This window comes from Diadema antillarum, unplaced genomic scaffold (genome assembly GCF_040938485.1).
Source record: "Diadema antillarum isolate AM-2024a unplaced genomic scaffold, OU_Dant_1.0 scf00000071, whole genome shotgun sequence".
Classification (NCBI taxonomy): Eukaryota; Metazoa; Echinodermata; class Echinoidea; order Diadematoida; family Diadematidae; genus Diadema; species Diadema antillarum.
This window is the reverse complement of record NW_027270960.1, coordinates 7,976,882-8,003,587: the sequence shown is the minus strand read 5'-3', so window position 1 is coordinate 8,003,587 and position 26,706 is coordinate 7,976,882. Positions and strand designations below refer to the sequence as shown.

Here is a 26,706-nt window from a genome sequence, read left to right as displayed (position 1 = left end):
CTTCCATAGATTTTAGTTACAGGATATCATTATGTTTTTCTTTATCAGATGCACTGAAAATATCCTTGTTATAACCGAACTCGTTATAACCGATTCGTTCTGCCATAGGTTTACACGCAAAGGAAAACGGGACCGACACGATCACCTCGTTATAAGCGGTTCCTTGTTATAACTGAACTCGTTATAACGGGGTTTCACTGTACATACAAATGTACATAACACAATGTGAACATGTGTAAGTGCAAAAATGAAAAATATGCACAGGAATGCTAACATGTTACTAGTGATCAAGCTGCTATTATTATAAAATTCAGATTCAGGAGATCCAGTTTGGATGCTCGATCAGAAGGACTTAAAATTGTTCTAATCTATTGAGAATGCTCTCTTTGTCTTTCTCTTTCAGATCATTTCAAGCGAATATTTGTGATGTGTTGACCGCATGGTATCCTGTGGATGAGGTGTGACCATGTCGTTATTCAAAGCCCGAGATTGGTGGACACGGTCTGTTGGCTCGGATGAAGTTTTCGACCAAGGCAGTCTTGCTGTGGCCTGTATAGATAGTAATTCACCAAATGGTTAGTAGTTGATAAGTCATGCAATATTTATGAGCATGGCTTCATAAGATATGACAAATAATATTAGGTTTTGTCAGGCAATTAGGATGCTGGATGCTAATGTACTGAGTAATGCAGATGTGTAATACTGTAAAAGTTGAATTTTTTGCAGTGTTGAAAATTTTGAGCATTTTGCGCAACCAGAAACTAGCGCGGAAATAAAAGCAAGCATATATATTTGCTTGTTATGTGTACCACTATGTGCTGTGTTGATTTCACAGAATTAAGAACACACAAGATTCTTCTTACTCAGCAGAGCGCGAGAAATTATTCTTGCGAAAATATCCACTTTTACAGTATATGAAGGTCACGATGAAATACTGATTGGGAGCTTCAATCGGGGCATGGCCTTAAAATCAGCTTTGTGCACAAACTTTGGAAATACATGTTGTCACACCTTTGCAGCTTTTATAAAAAAAAAGTATGTATTAGCCACGTTTGTTTTTCATTTGGGGGGGGGGGGGGGGGTGGGGAGGTATCGTCCATTTCCCGCAACGCAACTGAATCATTCATTTTATGATTTAGTACGCTCTGTGACGATGTACATAACATGTTGTCCTTAAATGTTGCTCTTACTAATCTTTTAGATTATGACATGTCTTTACTGCTAATATTGCTCGTCTGTTTATGAATGTGCCACTCATTTCACTTAAAAGCTAACGTTGAAATAATAGTATTTTTATCAAGTCTGTTGTACCAATCAGTGATGATGATGAAGAACTGTGTGCTGTTGTTGTACTGGTAATTTAATTTATTCCACTATATACCTTATAAAAAAGTAAACTTCTGTGCTTTTGGAAAAACAACATACAGGATCTTACAAATTTCTAAAAGGCATGAATCAAATTCTGGTTCACAAAAATCAGAATTTGTCATTATAGAGGGATAGCATTTTTATTTCTAGGGGGATAGTTTTGCTCTCCAAAAGTAAGAGGCTTGTTTGATCCTATATGTAAGTATGATAATTTAGAGTTCAAGCAAAAACAACCCCAACCACAACCACAAAAACTTAGTGATAAAGCTGCAAAATTACCACCATCAAAACCCTCTAATAACAACACTTGTCTGTGTTTAAGCATGTTTACGATGATCAACATTGCTAGACACCATATGCGTAGATCTGTATATGTTGTCATTCTGTGCAAGTTTGTCATCCATATGATCAGATAAGATCATCGTTGGAAGCTTCAATGGAGTGCTGCGTATATACCAGCCCCAACCAGGCAAGGGGGAGAACCTCAAGGCAGAGGACGTCCTACTGGAGACCCAGCTCCAGCAACCTATCCTGCAGGTCGCTGTTGGACGACTCGTCTCGTGAGTGGCTCCTCCATCTGTTGGTTCTGAGCTCCGTTGTCATGCGTAAAAATTCAAAGAATGCAAAGAAAGGGAAATTAACCAGAAAATTATATGATATAATTGAACAATGAGCAAAGAAAATAGAATTCCATTGGGAGATCAAAACCAGAGACTCTCGATTGCTAGACCGGACATCTTACCCACTGAGCTATGAAAGGCCCTAGTGTGATGTTCGTCCCAGAACCCCATAATTTTCACTGCTCCTGTGGTCAACAAGTTGATTCCTATCTTTTTGGTTCATGTTAGGTTTATGTAAGCTTCTGACCACACAAGCATAGAAAATTAATCGGCTTTTTGGATGAGCACCACACCGTAGGGCCTTCCATAGCTCAGTAGGTAAGAGCACCCGTCTAGCAATCTGGAGATCTCGGGTTTGAATCCCGATGAAATTCCATTTTCTTTGTTTCTTTTTTCATTTTAATTCAAAGAAGAAAGAAATTCAAACTGGCATCCGTACCAAATTCCAATCAATATGCTTACTGTCGATGTAGCAGAAATAATTTCCCTTCAGAGCACTGTCAGCTTTGTCATTATAAAAGTGTATTTGTTGCCCGTCTTTGTTGTATTTTAATAAGTATAAGAGGTATTCAACGAGTGAGTATGTGTGGATAGTCACTGCTGCAAGATTTCACCATCTGACCTGTTGTTAGCTGATCTGTTTTATGCTTGGGTCGATAGGGATAATATGTCGCAATATGTCCACATCAGCAATCTTGTGTATAAGATAAATTACATTGTTTTCTTCCTGTTTTGCCCTCTTCTTTTAGGGTATCAGAGGCTTTGCATCTAGCAGTACTCCATCCCAGAAAGCTAGCAGTGTATTCAGTCATTGGTAAGTAGAGCTACTGTTCTTTTCAACGATTTTCTTTTATTTCATATAGCATTCTTGCCCAGTCAGTCAAGTGTGCTTGTGTGGAAAACATTTAGTAGAAAAGCATTCTAACTTAAAGATAATAAAAAATTTTGGTACAGTTTCAAAAGTTTCCCTGAATTTCCTTGTCTTGGTTTGTGTTTCACGTTAAAGTACGTTGTCTGTGAGAATTACTCGCCCCAAAGTGCTCTCATGTCTTAGTAATCATGCAATAATGGTTTCGTACCAGAGCCGTCGCCGTACAGCGTCGATAAATATTGTACGAAACCACTGACTGCGACCAGCAGCGTGCAGCGGCCCATTGTACGCATAGCTAACTGCGACCAGCAGCCCCATACGCATAGCGTAATGGGACTTCGCATTGTAACATTCAGGATCATGACAGAATTAGTATCGCGGGTAAATGTCAATTTAAAATCCCAAAATTTCTTCGATTTGAAGACTTACCAATTAAGTGGAAGTATTGAAAACAGGCTTCGAACAACGTTTGGTTCTGCCAATAGTCCCTTTCTTTTCGAATTGATGACTGAATGTGACTCGGTCGAGAGGACCTTGGGAGAGCTACATACACCATGGACCGATACTGACTACTACGGCCAGTGCATGCGCACACAAACATCTTATCCGTTGATATGGGATTTGAAATTTGTGTGCATGTGATGTGTTCGCATGCACTGGCTGTAGTATTCAGTGTACATGGTGTATGTAGCTCTCCCAAGGTCCTCTCGGCCGAGTCACATTCAGTCATCAATTCGAACAGAAAGGGACTATAGGCAGAACCAAACGTTGCCCGAAGCCTGTTTTCAATACTTCACCTTAATTGGTAAGTCTTCAAATTGAAGAATTTTTGGGATTTTAAGTTAACATTTATCCCGCGATACTAAATCTGTCATGATCCTGAATGCTACAATGCGAAGCCCGATTACGCTATGCGTATGGGACTGCTGGTCGCTATGCGTATGGGGCTGCTGGTCGCAGTTAATTGCATGATTACTAAGACATGAGAGCACTTTGGGGCGAGTAAGTCTCACAGTGTTAGTTATATGAAAGGTACTTTAACCTGAAACACGAACTAAGACAAGGAAATTTTTGAGGTACCAAAACTTTTTATTATCTTTAAGACTAACCCATTGGTGGGATACAGTTGCCCTGAGTAATATTATTCTTTTTTGTGTGTGTTTTCATATGATGCATTGTTGCTATGACTTCGCTTTTTCCGATTTTGAAAAAAAAACTACAACAAACAAACATGAAAACATTTTTTTTTAAAACATAATGGAAAAAGGAAATTTGGCTAAGTATGATTGTATAGCACTAATCAATTGAATTGTGAAACACATTTCATATTCCTGGGAGAAAAACAAATGTGAACTAGAAAAGCACTCTGAGAGCGCAGACCTCCGCCAAGCATGCAGCTCATTTCCACCACTGATCTTGTTCTTCCACAGTGATATTAGTGATTTCCACCCATACGTGTATTTATAGCTTTGTGTGCTGAAAGTCGCCCGATTTCCCAACATAGAAGCCTTTGTTACGTCATAAACCCTCAGCTGCACCGCCGCCTCGCCCTAGCAGAAACTAGAGCATGCACTTTAGTGCGCGCAGGCAAACCTCAAATACGCGCAGCCTGAACTCCCAAGTTCATTGACCCTACCTGCCAAAATATCGAAAATTCTTCATAAATTCCCCCCAAATTGTCGGATCACTACCAAAAGTTAATCGTTTGTTACTTGTGTCATTCTCAACCTTTTCTGCAAGTTTCATTTCAATCCGTTAACTACTTTTTGAGTTATTTTGCACACAGACAAACGAACTAACTAACTAACGAACTAACTAACGAACAAACCAACGGTAACTAAAACATAACCTCCTCCCTTGGCGGAGGTAATAATTGATATATATGTAATTGATAGGAGGAGAAAAACAATGATATGGATATAAACAAGTGTAAACCTCGTGCTCTCTCTTTCTTTAAAAAAAAGGTATTTTGGAGGGTATGTGTGTTTTGTTAGTAGCAACTTTTGTGTTGAAAAAAAGAAAAAAAAAGACATTCTTTATATGTATTCCATTCTTTCAGGAACCACTGGGGCAGTAGAGCATGGCTCACAATACCAGCTAAAGTTGATCTATGAGCACAACCTGCAGAGGACAGCATACAACATGGTCATTGGACCATTTGGTGGTGTCAAAGGTATTTTTCACTAGAAAGTTGTATGTTCGTTTTTTTTTGTTTTTTTTTTGTCTAAAGATGCATCACATGGATCGCAGTCTGTGAATGCCAATAGCTGACTTTGTGTTCTGTTTTATACCGTAATTGCTTTGCTCATACTATAAAGGTGAAAATTTTTCACACATTTTGCGTGACCGGAACTAGTGATTCAACGGAATTAAAAACATGTATATTCATGTTATTCAACAGAGGGCGAAAAATATCCACTTTTACAGTAGCTGGTTTGTAGACTGTTGACATTGCATTAGGTGAGAAGTTATTCCAGCATCTGGCTTCGGACACATTTACTGTCGAATCAGAGACAAGGCTGCCGTGCAAAGGCATTAAAAAGAAGTGACATAAACCCGTAAATTGTCAGTTTAGTACCAGGAGGGCATTGGTGCAGTACAAAGTCAATTATCTCATCACCTTTCTACTTCTGAGCTGACACAATATCAAGTTGGTCTTGACTACATACTGTAAAATGAGGAATGTTCACATGCATTTTAATTTCACTAATTTGACGAGAGCCAAGATTCGCGAAATTAAAATGCACGTGAAAGTTCTCGTCTACACTATACACATTGAATGTTAGAGGCAACTCGCGAGAATTTCATGCCACGAAAAAGGCCGTCGCCTCCAATTTGCGAAAATTTCATGCTGCGAAAATATCGTGTTCTACAGTATTCTTTGTGTTCTTGTTTGTGTGTTTTTATCTCTCAGGAAAGGACTTTGTGTGCGTGCAGTCGATGGATGGGACCGTCTCTTTCTTTGAGCAGGAGAGCTTTGCCTTCAGCCGGTTCCTGCCCGGCTTTCTCCTGCCGGGTCCCCTGGCCTACGTCCCCCGCACAGACTCCTTTATCACGGTCTCCTCGGCCTGGCAGGTGGAGAGCTACAAGTATCAGGTGCTCGCCGTGGCAACGGACGCCAAGACCAAGGAGGAGTCTCAGAAGATCACCTCTGGCAAGAGGATCACGGTAAAACTAACTTTTCACACTGATAAAAAAAAACTCCCCCGAAGAATCAAAAACCTTAGAGGCATTGTTTACCATTTGCTGATGAAGCAAAAACTCAGCTTTTGTGCTTCCAAATAGTTCTAAAATGTGAGTCAAGGATAGACACAACCAGTGTAAAAACGTTAATGAGTATAACCAATGTTAAGTGTTGTTAGATATACAAAATTTGAACAATGGTTATAATAAAATTGTCAACAGTTTTGTCAACATCACAATCATTTTGGGGCCAGGTGTTAGAAGAATGCAGGGCTGCACACTGGCGCCGGTCCGACGGTCAAAGACCGGTAAAAGTCACTGTCGGACCGGTAACTTTTCAGGAAATCCACAAGTTACCGGTCCGACATGACCGGTAAAAAAAAAAAGCATTGGTGGGGTCAGTAGAAAGAAAAAGAGCAGCCCCGATCAGGCAGAAACAGAATGCCAGATATCGCACTGTTCAACAAGTTTTACGCAAGTTTTCGTTTATGTCTACCGGTGCAATTTGTACAGTAAATATTAGTTTTGAGCACTAGCAGTCGACCAGTTATTCGCGCTCGCTTCCGCATTAGGCGCTGCTCACGCACTGCCATGCAATGCAATACATGCAAAGCATGTACAGTGTAACTGCTTTTCGTTTGCTTGCGATGGGCGGTCATGCCAGACAAGAAACATTGATAGAAGCGCACGCATTATATTCTGGGTCATTTTAGTCATGATTTTTTAAAGCAAGATTGATCCGATCCCGGCTTCGCAGCAGCGTGACAGTTATGTTATAACTAATTTACTTGTGTCGATTTTTAGAAAAAGTAAAATGACATTCGATATTCAGCGATAAAGTAAATGGATCTGATTGCGTTTATTTTCATTTTACACAGTCATTTCACAAATGAATATTTTCATTCGTTCAGAATGGTCTCATAATGAAGATAGGCGCAAAAAGGATCACGAAATCGGCCCTTCCGCGTACTTTTTAAAAACGCATGCACAAAATGTGAAGATATAATACTAGGGAGAAAAAAAAAATGATGAAATCATCGCAGTCCCGCTTACATATTTGAGGTAGAAATCGTCCCAAAAAGGATCATGAATTCGACCGGCCGCGTCGTATCTTTCAAAAGCTTACTTACGAAATGCGAAGAGATTATAGAGGAGAAAAAGCAAACAAATAAAGGACACATTTGGTGAGTGCATCATAAAAGATAACAGCCGAATAACAATTCATAAAATCAACGCAATCCCGTTGAAATTTGAGGAAATAATAGGCGCAAAAAGGATCTTGAATTCAGTTCTGCATGCCGTGTTGGTCATCCAAAACGCATGCACAAATGCGACGAGATTATCGGGAGAAAATAAAAAACACATTTTTACCCTTCTGGTGCGTGCATTAAAAGATTACATCCGAAGTTATTCATGAAATCGCCACAATCCCCCCGATATTTGAGGTAGAAATAGGCACAAAAAGGATCGTGAATTCGGCCGTGTCGTATACCTTTTAAGAACGCATGTACGAAATGGGAAAAGATTAGCGGGGAAAAATAAAGGACACATTTTCACCCCTTTTGGCGCTTGCATCATATAGATTACAGCCAAATAGTAATTCATGAAAATTTCGCAATCCCGTTGGAATTTGAGGAAACAATAAAAGGCGCAAAAAGAATCTCGAATTCGGCCCTGCATGCAGTGTATAATTTTGAAAACGCATGCACAAATGCGAAGAAATTATCGGGAGAAAAATAAAGAACGCATTTTCAACCCTTCTGGTGCATGTATCACAAAAGATTACAGCCGAAATAATTAATGACATATCGCAATCCCGCTGATATTTGATGTAGAAATAGGCGCTAAAAGGATCGTGAATTCGGCCGTGACGTATAGACATGTACGCAATGCGAAGTGATTATTGGGTGAAAAATACAAGACACATTTTCAACCCCTTTTGGCCCGTGCATCATAAAGATTACAGCCGAATAATAATTCATAAAATCATCGCAATCCCGTTGAAGTTTGAGGAAACGATAGGCGCAAAAGAATCATGATTTTTGGCCGTGTCGTGTATCTGTTTAGAACGCATTTACGAAATGCGAAGAGTTTATCGGGGAAAAATAAAGGACACATTTTCAACCCCTTTTGGCGCGTGTATCATAAAAGATTACATCCGAAGTCATACATGAAATCATCGCAATCCCGCTGATATTTGAGGTAGAAATAGGCGCAAAAAGGATCGTGAATTCGGCCGTGTCGTATACCGGTACCTTTCAAGAACGCATGTACGGAATGCGAAGAGATTACGGGGAGAAAATAAAAAGAACGCATTTTCAACCATTCTAGCTGGTGCGTGCATCACAAAAGATTACATCCGAAGTCATTCATGAAATCGCCACAATTCGGCTGATATTATTTGATGTAGAAATAGGCGCTAAAAGGATCGTGAATTCGGCCGTGACGTGTAGGCATGTACGCAATGCGAAGTGATTATTGGGTGAAAAATACAGGACACATTTTCAACCCCTTTTGGCCCGTGCATCATAAAGATTACAGTACAGCCGAATGATAGTTCATGAAATCATCGCAATCCCGTTGAAGTTTGAGGAAACAATAGGCGCAAAAAGAATCATGATTTTTGGCCGTGTCGTATATCTTAAGAACGCATTTACGAATGCGAAGAGTTTATCGGGGAAAAATAAAGGACACATTTTCGACCCCTTTTGGCGCGTGTATCATAAAAGATTACAGCCGAAGTAATTCATAAAATCATCAATCCCGCTGATATTTGAGGTAGAAATAGGCGCAAAAAGGATCGTAAATTCGGCCGTGTCGTATACCTTTAAAGAACGCATGTATATAATACGGAATGCGAAGAGATTATGGGGAGAAAAATAAAGAACGCATTTTCAGCCATTCTAGCCGGTGCGTGCATCACAAAAAGTTACATCCGAAGTAATTCATGAAATCGCCACAATTCCGCTGATATTTGAGGTAGAAATAGGCGCTAAAAGTGTCATGAATTCGGCCGTGTCGAACATCTTTTAAGAACGCACTTACGAAATTCGAAGAGTTTATCGGGAAAAAATAAAGGACACATTTTCAACCCCTTTTTGCGCGTGCATCATACAAGATTACAGCCGAAGTAATTTATGAAATCGTCACAATCCCGCTGATATTTGAGGTGGAAATAGGCGCTGAAAGTATCATGAATTCGGCCATGTGGTGCATCTTATAAGAACGCACAAGTTCACGAAATTCGAAGAGTTTATCGGGAAAAAATAAAGGACACATTTTCAACCCCTTTTGGCGCGTGCATCAGAAAATATTACAGTCGAAGTAATTTATGAAATCGTCACAATCCCGCTAATATTTGAGGTGGAAATGGGCACAAAAAGGATTGTGAATTCGGCCCTGCATGTCGTGTACCTTTCAAGAACGTATGCACAAATGCGAATAGATTATCGGGAGAAAAATAAAGAACCCCTTGTAGCGCATGCATCAGAAAATATCACAGCTAAAATAATTCATTAAATCGTCGCAATCCAACTGACCACCAAGAGCAAGTTCGTGCGCCGATGTTTAGAAAAAGTCACAAACGCATTTGATACAATCTGATTTTGTTCATTACCATTTTACACTGTAATTCACGAACAAACATTCTATTTTTTCCTATCTTTTCTTTTAAATTTCTTGTGCAACAAATAATGCAAGTTTTACAAAAAAAAAAAAATTAATCTGTAAAGTACATGGGTTGGGGGGGGGGGGTAAAAAGTCCATAAAAAACAAGAAAATAAGTTTGCAAGTCATTTAATGTTTATTTAGGTTGTCGTTGTTGACCGGTAAATTTTCTGTTCGGACCTGTAAAAAATGGTAAAACGGAGCATTTACCGGTCCGACAGAGACAGGTTTGACCGGCAGAAAAAATGGGTTAGTGTGCAGCCCTGAGAATGTATATACAATACATGTGCAGATTGTTTTGTGATACTTGTTTCTTGTAAGTAAATTGAATGTGAATGATTTTGTGAGTAATAGATTAAATTATACACTCATACACTTTGGCTTTCCAGGCTGACTGGACTTTTAATTTGGGAGAACCTGCCCTTGACATGGTTGTTGTGACAAATGCAAATGCTGCTCCCTCCGTACTTATTCTTGGTGAGTAAAGTTGACCACTTTTTTCTTTTTATTTCGTGTTCGATGGAAATGGTATAGCAAAGGGATATATGTGAATGTGGATGTTTATACATTTATCCACCACTTGATTTCTTTGTTCTTGGGGGAAAAATTCACCCCATGAGGGAAGTAAAGAAAAAATCGATATCAAAAGCATAGCTAAGTGGTGATTGTATAATATCAAACCTGTATTGGAGTTATGACCACTTGTAAAGTAATTTGTCATCAAATTTGACTGTTTACTAGTATCTCAGAGCAGTTGCCTTTATTCCATCACTGGTGGAGAACGTCTCCTTTGTGATTTACCCAGAGTGTCATCAATTTTACCCTTTCCTGTGAAAGTATATGCCTTCATACACCCAGCAAAAAAGTTTGAAAAGAGTAGACGACAACGACAACGACAACAACAACAAAAACAACAAAAACAAAAACAACAACAACAACACCAACACTTTACACTGAGTCACATGTGCAGCTGTTACCACAATGTTGTGGTTAATGATTGATGACCTGCATTTTCACTAGAAATGGATATTTTTCTTCTTTATACCAATATTTATTTGTAGCTATTTTGTGCAGTCAATAAACTCATCTCTGCCCCACTCACTAACATTGCTGCACGCCATAAAATTCACAGTCTGTTGACCCTGTGTAGACAGTCAGGTTCTTCCTCCGTTGCTAAGTGTCTGTTGTTAGCAAGTGTGTATTTTTGCTTCTTGTCATGCTTCGATTGGGTATACACTTGTCTGAACACATACACGCATGCAAACAAACATACATAAATACATACAAACCGACAGACGTACATGCATATATACGTGTATACCGACATATGGACAAACAGACACATATAAACACATGTAGAGCTACTGCTCTTATTGAAGCCTGATTTCTTTAACATTTTATTTTTCCTCAGGTGAAAGGTCAATCGTCTGCCTGAAGGACGTGGGAACACTGCGTTTCAGCAAGAAAGTCGAGTACAACCCAAGCTGCTTCTATGTATATGCCTCATGTGAGTGCCGTCTGGTATACGTATTGTTTTATCATACAGATAATATGTAGCTTGGCAGGAAGCATACTTTATGTTCTATCCAAAAGATTTGAAATGCGATTTTTGGAGGTCATTTGTCTTGGACTTAGAACTCACCAAAGTGACACATCAAACTTTGAGGTTATGACACTCTGGGGGGTGTTTCATCAACGTTTGTCAGCGCTGACAATTTCAGCAAAATCCTTGATTTTGATTGGATGAGAAGCTCTGGTCACTGACTGTTACTATGGTGATTGTCAGCACTGACAACTTGTCAGCGCTGACAAACGTTGATGAAACACCCCCCCCCCCCCCCCCCCCCCCCGATGTGTAATACAGTATGTGTAGGTGAATTTTTGTATATATATTTTTTAGCCTGTGGAATAAAGGAATTGTATCAAATTAAATATATTCTCGGCAACATAAGTCATCCAATATTGTGTTACAGGAGTTAGTCAATGTACTCATCTACATTTTTATCAACATGGCACGAAAATTAATGACAGACTTATACAGGTAAATTGACACCAGGTATCTAAAGGTTATAATAGCATGAGCTGTGGTGATAAGACTTTTAGTTTGCCATTGATCACTGTCTCTCTTCTGTAGGACAATGTTCTTAGTTTGAGTATGATGCATGGATGAAGATTTATAGAGCAGATATTAGTGAACAGTCAGTAGTGAAGATAAAAAGGAATTGTATATCCTCACTCTATGCTCTCTGTCTAACCTTAGGAAGTTGATTTTGGGTTACCTGCGATCCTAATTTGATCTTCACTTCTTATATCACAATCAGTGATTGAAAACAGCATCAACTACATGGTGGGCACGCATACAGGGCAACTGCTAGTCTACGAGGACGTCACGCTGAAGTGGGCGGCCAAGCTGGAGCATGTCCCAGTGTCACTCTGCGTGGGACAATTTCAGTGAGTTCTCCATTCTCTTCTCCTTTGTTTTCCAGTGTGATAATCTTGGCAGAAAATTTGGAGGACAGTTTGCCATTCATGGTGTATTCAGGATAATGAAAATTGTTTGGTAGAGGCACTTGGAAGTATTGCAGCTTGAAATTCTACATAACATTTTGTCCTTATCATTTATAAATTCTTCCCTCTTTTTCCTGTCATTCTAAAAGGGTAACCCTAAGTTGGAGAAAGTCAATCAGTGTGTATTGCTACCAACTGCTAACAAGTTTTCTGAATGTTCATTAGAGAAATACAAATTTGTAACAACATTATAGGATATAAAAAAGAACAGCAGTCAAAGGAACACTTGTTGAGGTGTCAGTGAGAGAAAGCCATGAAGCAAAGTCGTGGAAGTAAGAAATCGCAAGACTCTTGTTACTAACCTTTTCACAAAAGGAAATGAATACCACTGGTAAACATTTTGCCCTCTTTTATGCCGTATACATAATATGTATGAATGGGTACCTGGCACTGCTACCAGGTAATTACAATGGCAGGGCCCTCTGGTAGAACAGTGACAATGCTGAAGAGGCTATTATGGATTAAGAAGACTGTATCATTATTATTATTATTATCATTAGTAGTATTATTATTAGCATTGTCATTATTATGGTGGTGGTGGTTGTCGTTGTCGTCGTCTTCATTGTCATCATTTTTATCATTATTATACATAGTAACACGTGTGTTTGTGTGTATCATCACACAGAGATTTGAAGGGTGTGGTCGTAACCCTTGACGACCAGGGCCACCTTGTCTGCTGCTACCTGGGCACCGACCCCTCCCTCTTTGTGGCTCCTGCCTCGGAGGCGCGTGAGATTGACTACAGCAGCCAAGACCAGGAGATGAAAGACCTGCAGAAAGCCATCAAGGAGACGTCTCACAGATCAGGTGGAGCATTCTACCAACTCTGGACCACTTGCTGACCCCTCCTACCCCCTTTCTCTACTGTCATATCACAACCCAAGACATAATGTTTACCCCTGCAATATACCAGAGCTCAACACACAATTTCGGCACCCGTTATAATATACTGGAGCCTAAGACACAATATCTGCTTCTCTTCTAAGATACCACAACTCAAGACACAATTTTTACCCATCTTCTAACATACCATAACCCAAGACATAGTTTTTACCCATCTTCTAATATACCACAACCCAAGACACAATTTTTACTCCTTTTCTAATATGCAACAACCCAAGACACAATGCTATCCCTCTTCTAATATACCATAACCCAAAACATAATTTATCCTTCTATTCTAATGTACCACAAACCAAGACACAATTTTTACCCCTCTTCTAATACGCCACAAACTAAATCTCGTCCTTTGGCCAATAGTCTTGCTGAGACTGTCGAGACACATTCTATTCTTGTTGGTGCGATTTAAAATTATTTTGTCGCTCAAAGTAAGAAAAAGTAAAACTTTATACGAACATGAAGCCAATTAAGTTTTGAAGGCCTCTATGTTAGTGACTGGTTAGAAAGAATACAGGCAGTATTAAATGTACCACTTCATGTGAAATAATTTCTTTATTGATCTCAGTAAACATTAGAGAAGCACTCTGAGAGCGCAGACCTCCACCAAGCAGCTTATTTCCACAGCTGATCTCGTTCTTCCATAGAGATCAGTGAGTTCCACCCATATGTGTGCAAACTGAAAATTGCCCGCATTCAAAAATATAGAAGCCTTTTGGTATGTCATTAACTTCCAGCTGTGTTGCGCACCTCGCCCTAGCAGAAACTAGAGCATGCACTGTAGTGCGCCTATGCAAACCTGAAAAAAATGCGTAGCTTCAGCTCCCAAGTTCATTGACCTTACCTGCCAAAATATTTAAAATCCTTCATAAAATCCATAGAAATTCCTGGATCACTACCAAAATTGATTTAATCAGTTCCTTGTGTCATCCTCAACCTTTCTTGCAAGTTTCATCTAAATCCGTTTGCAACTTTTTGAGTTATTTTACACACAGACAAACAGACAAACAAACAAACAAACCAACGGCGATGAAAACTTAACCTCCTGCCTTGGCAGAGGTAAAAATAGATAAAAACATCAACAACAACAGTCTTCCTCAAGGTTAGAACTTCTATAAGTATGTGTTCAGATCATAATGGTTAGAACACCTATAAGTATGTTTTCTATTGCGCAGCTCATCTTGAGAATTATCTTTCTGTATCATGGTCTTTATCACCATAGACTTTGCTCCTAAGAAAATGGCTGAGGATGAGCTTTCGATGACAGCATCCGTTCCATCCAATTTAGATGATCCGTCGGTAAGTGATCCGTGGAAGGAAAAAAGTAAAAGGAAGACTTTGCTCAGGTTATGGTCGTCCCCAGTTCACAGCTGTGATGTGTTGAGAATCTCAGAAATCAAGTAGATTTTGAAATTAACTTTGCTCCTTCAGTCTTTCACATATGTTGAAAAACTGTGCCACATGTAGATAATCTGTCTTGATAGATATGGTATTATCTTCAGAGATAATCCTTTTTTTTTAAATTTACATGTTACTGCCTACAATATTCATGGTTGCTTGTTTGTTTATTTGTCATTACATGTTTTAGGTGTGTGTGCATGAAATATATAGAAAACTTACTTTTGATCTATCAACTCTAGATAAGTATCCAAGTTATCCTGACTGTTTTCTTTTTATGAGAAAAGCTAAAAAAATTACATTTTGATGAATTTTTGTTTGTTTGATTTAATGTTGTCCCCATATATTGCCAATTCCTGTTCTCATCAAGAATATTTTTTATTGTCTTCAAGGTTGCTGGAGAAACGGAAGTGACTGATGACGATCCTGTGCCTTCAATAACAGTGAAGGTGATAATCTTTGAGAAATAAATTCCCTCAATGGTTCCTAGTAAATTTAAACTGGTCATTTTTTAAGCCAATACATTCATCTATATATGCCTTTCAATGTGTGTCTTTTGGTCACCATTATTGCTTTTCGTTGTCTGATACTTCCTCCTCAATACCCATTTGTTCAATTCTCTAGACTCTTAAGCTTTCTTACAGTATGTTATTAGTTCGACTTCATTTCCAAACACTCACAGCTGAAATGGTCAGATCAAGCAGGCCACCAGACACAGGTTTTAGAAAATCTTTTTTTCAAGTTTAGATACAACAGAAGATTTGGCACCTGAACACAATAGGTTAGGGCCAAAGTAACCATAGTAGCATGCTTTAAAGAGCAGAATGATTTTAAATTGGAAAGTATTTTTGTACTTTACAAAGTTGCTTTGGATAAAATTACGATATCGTAATCTAAATTTTCATCTTTTAGCAAATATAAAATTTCATTCTTTTAAAAGCTAAAGTACCTTTTTTTGCATTCTCCCAACTTAACTATCTGCGACCCAACCATGCTAATGTGATGACGAGTCACATAAGAAGAAAAAAATGATAGAAAAGTTTAGATTCCTCTGCCTTTCAGTTGTATGTTGTGTCATTTATGGTAAGAAAGATGGACCTTTATCAAAAAAATGTGGTGGAAGTTGAGTAATGTGAGAAAATATATTACCAAATCTAACCCTCCTAACACTCTGCCTTGCCTTCATTCCATGGACAGCTTACATTGAAAAGCCACTCGGGGGTTTCAGGGGTACGACTGCTCCTGTTTTGTCCATTTCCACTGGCCGTCACACAGAGCACACATACCATCTCCTTTGTAGGTAAGTTGACTGCATTTCATGAACATGATATCAAATCTATCATTGCTGATGTGGTGATCTGGTTCCCAAAGCATTCAATTTCAATTTCAATTCTAATCTATTTTCAAATTTCTCAGTCAAAACTGGATCAAAATGCATCAAACACAGAATAGAATGAAATATGATATCCAGCTCTGATGTACAATAAAATATTACTAATGTACAATATAATGGCAGTTTATCAAAATTCAAAGTCAAATGTGATATTTCAAAGCACAATTATCGTACAGAACTCTTAAAGACCATTATATTTATGGTTTGTCAATATTCTTAATTTTTACTCATTAAGAAACTGTCTTAAGACATCTTAAATGTATTCAAATGTAGTATTTTTAGCTCACCTGAGCCAAAGGCTCAAGTGAGCTATTGCGATCGCCCTTCGTCCGGCGTCCGTCGTGCGTCGTGCGTCGTGCGTCGTCCGTCGTCCGTCGTCCGTCGTCCGTTGTGCGTCGTGCGTAAACTTTTTACATTTTCATCTTCTTCTTGAAAACCCCAAGACCGATTTTCATCAAACTTGGCAGGTAGCATCCCTAGGGGGTTAGGAACTCAATTTGTTAAAATGGGCACCATGACCCACCCAGGGGGCCCCCAGGGGGGCCCAAACCCCCCAAATTTAAGGAATCTTTAAAAATCTTCTTCTCTAGAACCAGAAGTGATAGAGCTAAGTTAATACTATGAGTTAGTTCATTGATGACTGTAGTTTCAAGTTTGTTCATGGCAGAATCAGGGATGCCCCCCTTGGGACCCAGGGGAGGGGGGTGGGGAGGGGTTCTAATGGGGCCTAAATTGTACATTTTCATCTTCTTCTTGAGAACCCCATGACCCATTTTCACCAAACTTGGCAGGTAGCATCCCTAGGGGGTTAGGAACTCACTTTGTTAAAATGGGCACCATGCCCCACCCAGGGGGCCCCCAGGGGACCCCCAGGGGGCCCAAATCCCCCAAAATTAAGGAATCTTTAAAAATCTTCTTCTCTAGAACCAGAAGTGATGGAGCTAAGTTAATACTATGAGTTAGTACATTGATGACTGCAGTTTCAAGTTTGTTCATGGCAGAATCAGGGGTGCCCCCCTTGGGACCCAGGGGAGGGAGGTGAGGAGGGGTCCTAATGGGGCCTAAATTGTACATTTTTATCTTCTTTTTTAGAACCCCATGACCCATTTTCACCAAACTTGGCAGGTAGCATCCCTAAGGGGTTAGGATCTCAATTTGTTAAAATGGGCACCATGTCCCACCCAGGGGGCCCCCAGGGGGGCCCAAACCCCCCAAATGAAGGAATCGTTAAAAATTTTCTCTAGAATCAGAGGTTATACAGCTAAGATAATACTATGAGTGAGTACATTAATGACTGTAGTTTCGAGTTTGTTCATAGGAGATCCAGGGGTGCCCCTCTTGGGGGCAGGGGTGGGGGGGGGGGGGGGGTGGGGGTGGGGGGTTGGTTAGGAAGGTCCAAATGGGGGCCTGAATCGTACATTGTCATCTTCTTCCTGAAAACCTCATGATAGATTTTCGTCAAACTTGGCAGGTAGCATCCTTAGGGGGTCAGGATCTCAATTTATCAAAATGGGCACCATGCCCCACCCAGAGGGCCCCAGGGGGCCCCCAATCCCCCAAATTAAGGAATCTTTAAAAATTTGGGCCCTTATTGTACATTTTCATCTTCTACTTCAGAATGCCTGGTCAAATTTTGGTAGCGCTGTGAATAATTTAGATTAGTGACTGCGTGAAAGGTGAACTTGCGATACTCAGGTGAGCGCTAGACCCGCGGGTCTCTTGTTATTATAGCACCTTTATCTAATTAGTGACCAGCCATGAGATGTTTTAATCACTACCAAGAGTTAGTGAAGACTCTCTAAAAATGTTAAATTGTCCATCTGCTTTGCAGGGGATGCATCCAATCCAACCACCATCATGATCTCTTTCTTCATGCGGGGCCACTGTCTGCCTTCCACTCTGGTTGCCAAGGCAACGGCCACGTACACCACATCATCAGGTATGACTTCAGCACCAAATGATGCCATTTCAGCCAGTCCTGCGATCTAGCTGCTGTTAAGCATTTTGAAAAGTGATGAGGTGTCTTTTCTTTTCTCCATTAGATGATTTTTGTAGGCTTGATCAGAAAAATTATGTCATTTTGTGCTGTCTTCATAATGTAGTGGTTAGTTTGATCAGTGAAAAAGATATTAGATCTAATGCTGATTACAACACATCGATATTGAAATATAAGTGGTCCTAAAGAAGAAATATCTTGAACAAATCTTGTTTGTACGCCTACTCAAGAGATGTATTCAAATAACATTAACAAGAGTAGATTGTGTTCTATGAGGCATGGTATATTAATCCTTCAGATCCAGGCTATCAGCATTTAAAAAAAAAGAATAATGTGGCAATCACTTGGCCTGTCTGTTTCATTTCTTGTTGGTATATAAAATTGTTCATTATAAGCCTGTGTAAGACTACTTCCTTAAGATTAAGAACCTTACAACAAAAACTAAAAAAGAAATGTTTTGCCTTGTATGTTTTCATTCATTATCTCCCCCTCCCCCATTTTTCTTGCACTTTGACTATGCCCCTCCCTTGACCAGGAGCACCCCGTGTGGTCCAGTGTGATATCAAGCTGCCGCTTAAGCTGGTCTGTAAGCCCTGCCAGCCGGCAAAGAATGCTGCCCACAAGATCACCCTCGACTCCAACCGCAACTGTGCCAACCTCATTGATATATTTCCAGGTGAGCGTGCATGTGCGAGGTAACCAGTATGATCAATTTTAAGATGTCCATAGGGCATTGCATCAAAGTGGTCTCCTGACAGTCATATCTACTTTCCAATTTGCTTGAAGTCTCAAAGATATGTTTTTTTTTCTTTTTCTGAATTTTTTTTTCTCTCTCTCTGAGACATTGCATATGGGTGCAAGAGGACAGAATATGACTGGACAGATATCATCCTGCTCCTGTCTGCTCCCCACCATTTACTGGAAGTCAGAAGAAGAAGAAGAAGATGATGATGGTGATGATGATGATGGTGATGATGGTGATGATGGTGATGATGATGACAATGATGACGATGATGACGATGATGACGATGATGGTGATGATGATGATGATTTATATTTCACTCCTGTTTTCTCTGTGTTCATGTAGACTTGACAGGACCAGAAGGTCTTGGATCTGGCAATGCTCTCGGTTTACAGATCTATGGTGGGCCCAAGATAACACTACTGGCTTCAAAGTCATCACGTAAGTATTGGGTTATTTCTATTGTATGATTGACTTCCAGTCCAGAATTTCGTGCTTAATATCTGTGCAGCTTCTTCATCTCTTAATCCTCCCTTCCCTTCCTTCTTGCTCCCTTGCCTAGAGACTTTCACATGTGAGTGATTTCTTGTCTGAGTAGTGTTGCCCTATATTAACAAATAACTGCACAATCTAGGCTAATCCCTGTACTTGGATGTCAAACTGTGTTTATTTGACATTTTTGACTTGATTGTGCAGGCAAGGATCTTTGTAAACATCTATTCAAGTTGAGTCTTTCATGTAATCTGTCACACAAAGAAAGGAATGTCAGGTGTTTTTCAGCTCCTTGGCAAACTTCATAACTGCAGCAATTTGTTGTATACCATTTCCATAGAATGGCAAGTGTGTAATGTAGCTGCTTGTCTTTTCTGATTACTTTTGCTGCACTTTTTTTCAGTGTGGAATATCAATTTATCATTGTACAGTACATACAGAAATCTATTCTCTGTTTCGTAGGCAAGGTGAAACAAAAGGCCTGGGGTATAATGTAACCCTTAAACAAGGAATGCATACTTAAACAAAAATTACATTTTATAAAATTCTCATCTTATTTTCTTAATATTGTTGTACTTCGATGACATCACATATTGTAGTCTTGTTATCCAGCAATGGCCTTACCGACACTTCGAACTTCAATAACTCTTGTACAGATTGTCTGACTTTTTTCAAACTTCACTAATGTTTTCTACTAATATTTCTGCATTTACTCAACCCACATATTTATATATTTGGTTCATCCTCCTTTAACCCTTTAAAAGCCACCATCCATAAATAATATTATGACCATGTTACTGGCAAGTCATCAGTGGTAATGATCAGGTTAACCTACTGCTTGTTTACAGAGCGCTATCGACTGCAGTGTGACATATTTGAGGCCATGTGGCTGGTGATGCATGAGTTCATTGACCGAGCTACCATCTACCACAGGAACAGCGGGGTGAAGGACTTCCAGCTCATGTACTCCTCCCCTCTCCCCATGCAGGAATATTTTGAGCTCATTGACACCCACCTGGAGGTTGGTATATAGCCTGGAGTACTGTAGTTCAGGCTTCATGTGGCCATTGAAAAACTGGAGAATTCATAAAAACTTTCAAACATTTCACAGGCCAAGAATATCTTGAATATTTGAAAACTAATCAAACTTCAGAACATTTTCCGGGCATGAAAAATCAGAGAGAAAAGAGAAATAACTGACAAAAACTGACATGAAAAGGACTTCAAATAGAACAAAATTGATATTTGTGCCTATTTTGATTGTCAAAATTATGCTTTTACACATTTCCACTGGAAGTGTAACAGTAATCATGTTTGAATGTTTTGTGCTTCCACGTTAAGATTGCATTTCTTGAGTAAGTTTGTTTACATTGGAACCTGATCTTTGACGAACTATTAAAAAGTTGTTAAAGTTACTTTTGGAGATGATGCAGGAACCCTGTAATTCATTTCTGCAATGTAGAAATCACTTAAAAGATTCGCACTTGTCAGCATTTGTCAGTGTTATTATCTGAATGTGTTGTATTCTGTGATGCAGTTGCAAAGCCAAATTCATGTGCAGAATAGAGAAAGAAAGCATTTTTCATCAGCCTTTAGGGAATTGATGTTCACCAGGAGTTTTACTGAGAAATTTTTACTAAGATTCATACACAAATGAATGCTAGACTGTTATGTTCACATGAACTGTCTGCCCTTTATAATGTTACTATGTCTTATTGTGATTGTGAAAAAAAAAAATGTGATGTGATAAGTTAAACTCATGCTTTTGGCTCTGATCTGGGGACAGTTGTGGTACAGCAAAATTAGGTTGTCTTCGGCACGCCTGCACAACTCCAATGTAGTTCAGTAGATCTCTGTGATGTGAACTCAGGACCTCCGTTTTAAAGTCATGAGTCTTATCCACTATACCACAGTGCTCCCATCAAAGCTGTTATGATTGTTATCATCGTCCATGTTACTTTCCAATCTCCCCCTTCCCCCTAAAAATGAACTATACCTAATGTCCCCCCCCAAAAAAAAAAATTACAATGGGACCCTTTGCAATGATAACTTTAAAGATATTGAATCAATCCAAATACAATTTCAGGGTACAGAATTATAGCTCATTGCCCACATGTTACAGAAAACCCCATTTGATTTGCTTCAGTGGTCAAAGAGAAATGAGGAATATTGTAGAGCATGTCAGGAATCTCTTCCCTCCAAGTTCTGTCTATTGTGTTCACACACAAGAGCATCCAAGTGCTAAACTTGGAAGAATCAGACTCATTACATGCTTTACAACAATCCATATTTCTCTGTGACCGCTTAACCAAATTGAATGGGGTTTTCTGCAAAATACAACTAAGATGTTATATTTTAAGACCCTGAAGTAGCATATAGACAGTCTAATCATATTGGGTGTTATCAATGCAAAAATCTGATTGTAATTTTTTTTTTTGACATACTGTATAGTTGCGCGTGCATGCTCAGAGGTACAAGGAGCTTCTTGACCAGAGGGCAAAGCAGTTCCGGGCCATCCAGAGACGACTGCTGACCAGATTCAAGGACAAGACTCCCTCTCCACTCAACAATCTGGACACTCTGCTGGAAGGGACCTATCGTCAGGTAACTCATTCAAAATAGCTCTGTTATCTGAACTACCATCAGTACTATCTGGAACCTTAGTAGCTTGCAAGTCAGAGTGGTCATAATAGTTTGTGAAAACAAAACTGTACTTTATTTTCATATCAATTCCTGCAGCGATTTTAGAGATATTATTGGAGTGTGAAATTGATGATATGAATTAATGATAGGAATTTTAAGAATATAATATGTCACTTTATCAACTCTGATATACTGAGATGTGTCCACAACAGATTTGATGGAATAAGTCTCATTACTCTCTGTCAGTAGTTTCCGATATATCCTTATGTATCTGTTTTATACCATATCTTAACTTGATTCTGAAGATCTTAAAACTAGCCGAAGGTGTGGATGAAAACCAGAAGGCCCTGGTTCGCTGCTCCATGGGTCTGAGCTGTGCCACCAGCATCATCACAGCACTGCTGACACTCATGCACGGGCTCAGCGAAACAGAGAGGGAAATCCTGGAGATGAGTTTGTCGAGCCAAGTGCAATGCGATGGAGAGCAGGTAAAGAATAATATCGATGATGAAACCTTAACCTGGCAGGAGTAATTTGAGAGTTCTTGGTGTGGTGGGGTTGGCTCCCGCCCCCAATTGTGTATAGATTGATATATGAGGAAAAATGCTATGATGCTTTTGTTTTCCACTTGATATTCTACATTGCTAATCTTTTTTTTTTAATTTTGATTATGTAATACAAATAATTTTTCTTTTTTTTTTCATATTTTGCAACATCTAAAAATCTTTGTGGCTCCTCCAATATGTGGCTGCTATTGACTTTCCATGAGAGAAATTATTTGTGAAAGGTCGTGTGTATAGCAGACATCTGTGAAATGTGGCCTGTGGTTGATTTCCTTTCAATTGTCACTGTTTCGCTACTTTCAGTGGTCACTATAATGGTCACTATAAAGGTTACGACATCTAGATAGAGACCTGTATGTAGGGATATTGAGGTGGTTTCCTTTCTGTAAGCTTATAGCTTATCTGACCTGATATGTCTAAGTTGCTGTCACCATTTAAAATGTGAACCAAGAACAAGAGGAGACATGACCTTTTTTTTTTTCCACTGATTCTTGAGATTTGCCATTTTTTAAACACGATAAGATGTTACAAATGTATGTTACCAAAACGTTATGTTTAACAAAATCAAAATTGCACTGCAAGAATGTCCATACAAGTAAAAACATGCGGATATCACTTTTTGATACATATAGAACCCAGCAAGAGGTTGCATCCTGTTGATAAAGGGTAGTGCAACCTCACTGAACATGAAAAGGCTTACAGATGTCAGCAGCAGAGACACATTCTAATTCCTGTCATGACTGTATCCCTCACTCTCCATCTATCTGTAGGGCTGGGAGGAGACTGTGGATGCTTCTGTCACCAACCTCCTCCGGACGTGCCTGGCCAAGACGGCAAAGGACCAAGCGATCAACCCCGCCCCTCTCACCATGACAACGGATATCTCCAAGCTGAAGAAGCACATCGCCCAGGTGACGGAGAAGCTCGCGAAAGGAGCCCGGCTGCAGGTAGAGGGCCAAGCACCAGGTAATCTCATAACCTCCTCTAATTAATATCTGCAATTTGGGTGGATTAAGCACTCACATTTATTCAGATGGATTACACTCATGGCTTGTGGACACTAAGGGTTTGCTTCCCAAATATTGGTTTCTCCCAATGTGATGTGTTTGCTATGAGTGATGATGCACAGTTTGTTGGTTTGATATCCCAGCAGTTTATAAGAATTTGCATTGTTTTGTTCATGTTTTTCTTTTCCTGTTATCTGCATATCCTGCATATGTAGTTTAAGTTGTCAAAATGACTTGTAATGAAAAAAAAAAAGGTTTCCTAATTTCAATTTTCAAGGTTGATACATTTTCAGTATGGGAGAAAACATGTTGACCTGTATTAAAGTGACATTTAGTTAAAGGCATTTGTAAAATGAAGATTTAGTATTTGTGATTGATCCTGCCAGAAGAACTCTATCTGGGTGTTTTTATACCAGTTTTGTACAACATCTTTGCACAGTTGAGTTTTTATCAAATAATGAGATTTTGCACTCTCCCAAACTTGTCTTTTTCATACAGTTTATCTTTAAAAACTATGATAAGCACTGTAATTTATTAATCTATTGCTTAAAAAAAAAATGTGATTCTGTGTGTGGCACCTGCAGGTATGCTATAATTCTCCATGTATGAATTCATGGGTTGAGAATTAGAAGGCCATTAAGGTGTCTCGAACCCTATGGCTTTAGTGGCAACTTAATGACCCTATCATTCTGACCCGACAAGTTTATGTCATGTGCATGTTATCTACCGACCCTCAGGTGAGAGGCAGAGACAGACAGTGGACAATACATCTGGTGGTAATAAAGATTTCTTTGATGAAGAACCAACGTCCAATGCAAGGTAGAAACTCAAAAATTTTCCTGTCTATGGTACAGTGGACTCCTGTTATAGCCAAGTCCTCGGGACCAGCAATTTTCTTTCGAAATTTTGTTATAACCAAACAAGTAAACAGTAAAAAAAAAAAAGAGAGGATGATGCTGCGGCCTGAATTTTTATTTTGTTGTAACCGGGATTTTGTTATTTAATGGCATTGATTATAATGGGAGTGCACTGTATGCCTATTCATCAATAACTCATGTGAAGTTTATGCCAACACTAATGCTCATTTCTGTAAGACACTTAATTTCCAATTATCTACATTGTCAACAGTCACATCAGCCAAATTTGATATGTTTTGTGCCTAAATTGTCTCACAGAGCAATGTTGCATAATTTATAGAACAGAAATCACTACATCATGGTCATCTAGGAATCACCTCAGGCTGTTGTATTCTTGAAGGAAAACTTCTAAGTTTTCATGTGATATTGATTTTGAATTTGGTATTTCTGCCAGCAGTCAGTCCCTATTTGATGAGATATGACCTTTCTGCATGACTTTGATAGTGGGTATAGTGATTGGATGAATTGTAATGTCATACATTGCTTTTTTTTATTCAAGCACTCCATCACATAATGGGCCACCACCATCAAAACCGCTCCAGGCAGCACAGCCTCCACCCCTCAGCCAACCCTCTGTGGACCCCATGCCTGCCCCAGACAGCAACCCCTTCAGTAATGGCCCAGACCCTGCTATGGCCTCTCCGAGGGGTCTGAGCTCCACTGCAGACCTGCCCTCCCTGGGTGGGCCAGGGGTGCGAGGGAGTACCTCGCTACCGCCTCTTGGAGCTCCAGGTGGGTACTGTGTCCTGTAGAGGCATCAGACTAGAATTGGTTTAAAAAGTGGCATACACTTTGGCTCAAATTCATGAAGGTGGCTTAAATTTTAGACCATGGTCTGAAATGAGCATGAAATAAGTATACCTTTGACATGCGCTTATTAACACGTGTATGTTACTGGTTGTCTGTTGGTATACGTAATCTGTAAATTGTATTTGCGCATAAGAAATTTGCATAAACCATGGTTTAGATTTAAACCACCCTAGTGAATTCATTCCTTAGAGTTCATATTTTTGAAGGTTGCTACTAGCAAAGAAAGAAAAGTAAAGTTAACTTTTGGGGAACCATGATAGTAACAATCCATATGGTATAATTTTGACTATGTCTAAAACTACTTAGAGTAATGATGATGATAAATAAGTAGCAGTTGTAATGGTTGTTGATGCAATAAAATGATGATGAAGATGATAGCAACAACAACAATTAAAGGGATTTATAGTTTAGTTGAGACCTAAGTTCAGGTTTCTACAATTTTTTTTTTTTTTTGTGAGATAATCAGAGACTTCGTATGAAATATGAAAAGAGCATGTAATTCTGAGAGGGATTCAATGTTTATTTGATGAAAATTGGTCTTGAAATGGCTGAGATTCTAAGAAAAGGTAGGACCCTCCTTTTATTAGATTTGCTTGGTTTTACTTTGTTTTTGGATGTCTCAGCCATTCCAAAACCGATTTTCATTTAGGAATTCCTCTTAGAATGGTATGCTCTGTATCATTTCAAAAGTGGTTTCTTGGTATCTCGCAAAATATAAAAGCTCAATCCTCATCTCCACCAATAATACTGTACTATCCCTTTACAGCAGAAATGACATCAACATCAATAATGCTGATATGACTTTCTTGTCTTGACAGTTGGGGGACAAGCTCTGCCAGCTCTCCAGCCAATCAAGAAGAAGAAGAAGAAAAAGAAGAGTTCCAAGAATCGGGACGAGGATGATCTCAATCAAGACTCAGACCTCAGCAGCCGTGGGATTCACTCACCAGATTCCATCTTGTTATAATCGCGATCTGTTCCTTTAAGTTTGCGTACCTCTAGTCAGTTGTGATGGACACTTTGTGTGTATTTGCATTCATTGAACTTTTCCTGAGGAAGACTATCCATGTGAACATGGATTCAGAGATAATTTTGTATGAAAATAATTTCAGGTCTTAGGAAGAAGTCCACAATGCTTTTCACCTGTGATCTGGCATAGTGTTCATGTTTTCTTTCTTCTGTGAGGCACACTACCTGTGTAACACATGGGCCACTAGTTTCATGGTTTCTTGCACAAATATCCTGTGGGAAAGTGATTTCCATCCAGTTTGGACCGAGTTTGCCTGGTTTTGCTACATATCATCATACTCCTGAAAGTTTGCAGGGAAACATTGATGGAAGATGTTACAGATGTAGGTGTAAAGTCATCATGTGACATATTTGCACCAAGCCCCTCCCCCCAAAAAAAAAAGAAAAAGAAAAAGAAAATGAAACAAAACAAACAAACTACAACCACTACATACACAAACAAACATACAAACAAACGCAAACAAAAAAACAAAAAGAAATCAAACAAACAAACAAAACAAACCCAAAGATCCTGTGATTGTCGTTGAGTATGATTGCTGAGGG

At 39.2% G+C, this 26,706-nt stretch overlaps 1 protein-coding gene across 1 annotated transcript; it reads left to right on the top strand.

The window, feature by feature from the left end:
• The first annotated feature begins 436 nt into the window (after positions 1-436).
• LOC139716915 (protein PTHB1-like) lies at positions 437-26,101 on the top strand. The gene is made up of 22 exons (XM_071628434.1): positions 437-575; positions 1,781-1,928; positions 2,738-2,802; positions 4,919-5,032; positions 5,774-6,027; positions 10,098-10,185; positions 11,120-11,215; positions 12,030-12,159; positions 12,902-13,083; positions 14,396-14,472; positions 14,964-15,020; positions 15,769-15,871; positions 17,796-17,903; positions 18,496-18,636; positions 19,048-19,143; positions 20,043-20,215; positions 21,646-21,798; positions 22,143-22,325; positions 23,171-23,366; positions 24,145-24,226; positions 24,824-25,056; positions 25,953-26,101. The coding sequence occupies exons 1-22, from the start codon at positions 467-469 to the stop codon at positions 26,099-26,101; spliced, it is 2,937 nt and encodes a 978-aa protein (XP_071484535.1). The 5' UTR covers positions 437-466.
• The last annotated feature ends 605 nt before the right edge of the window (positions 26,102-26,706 follow it).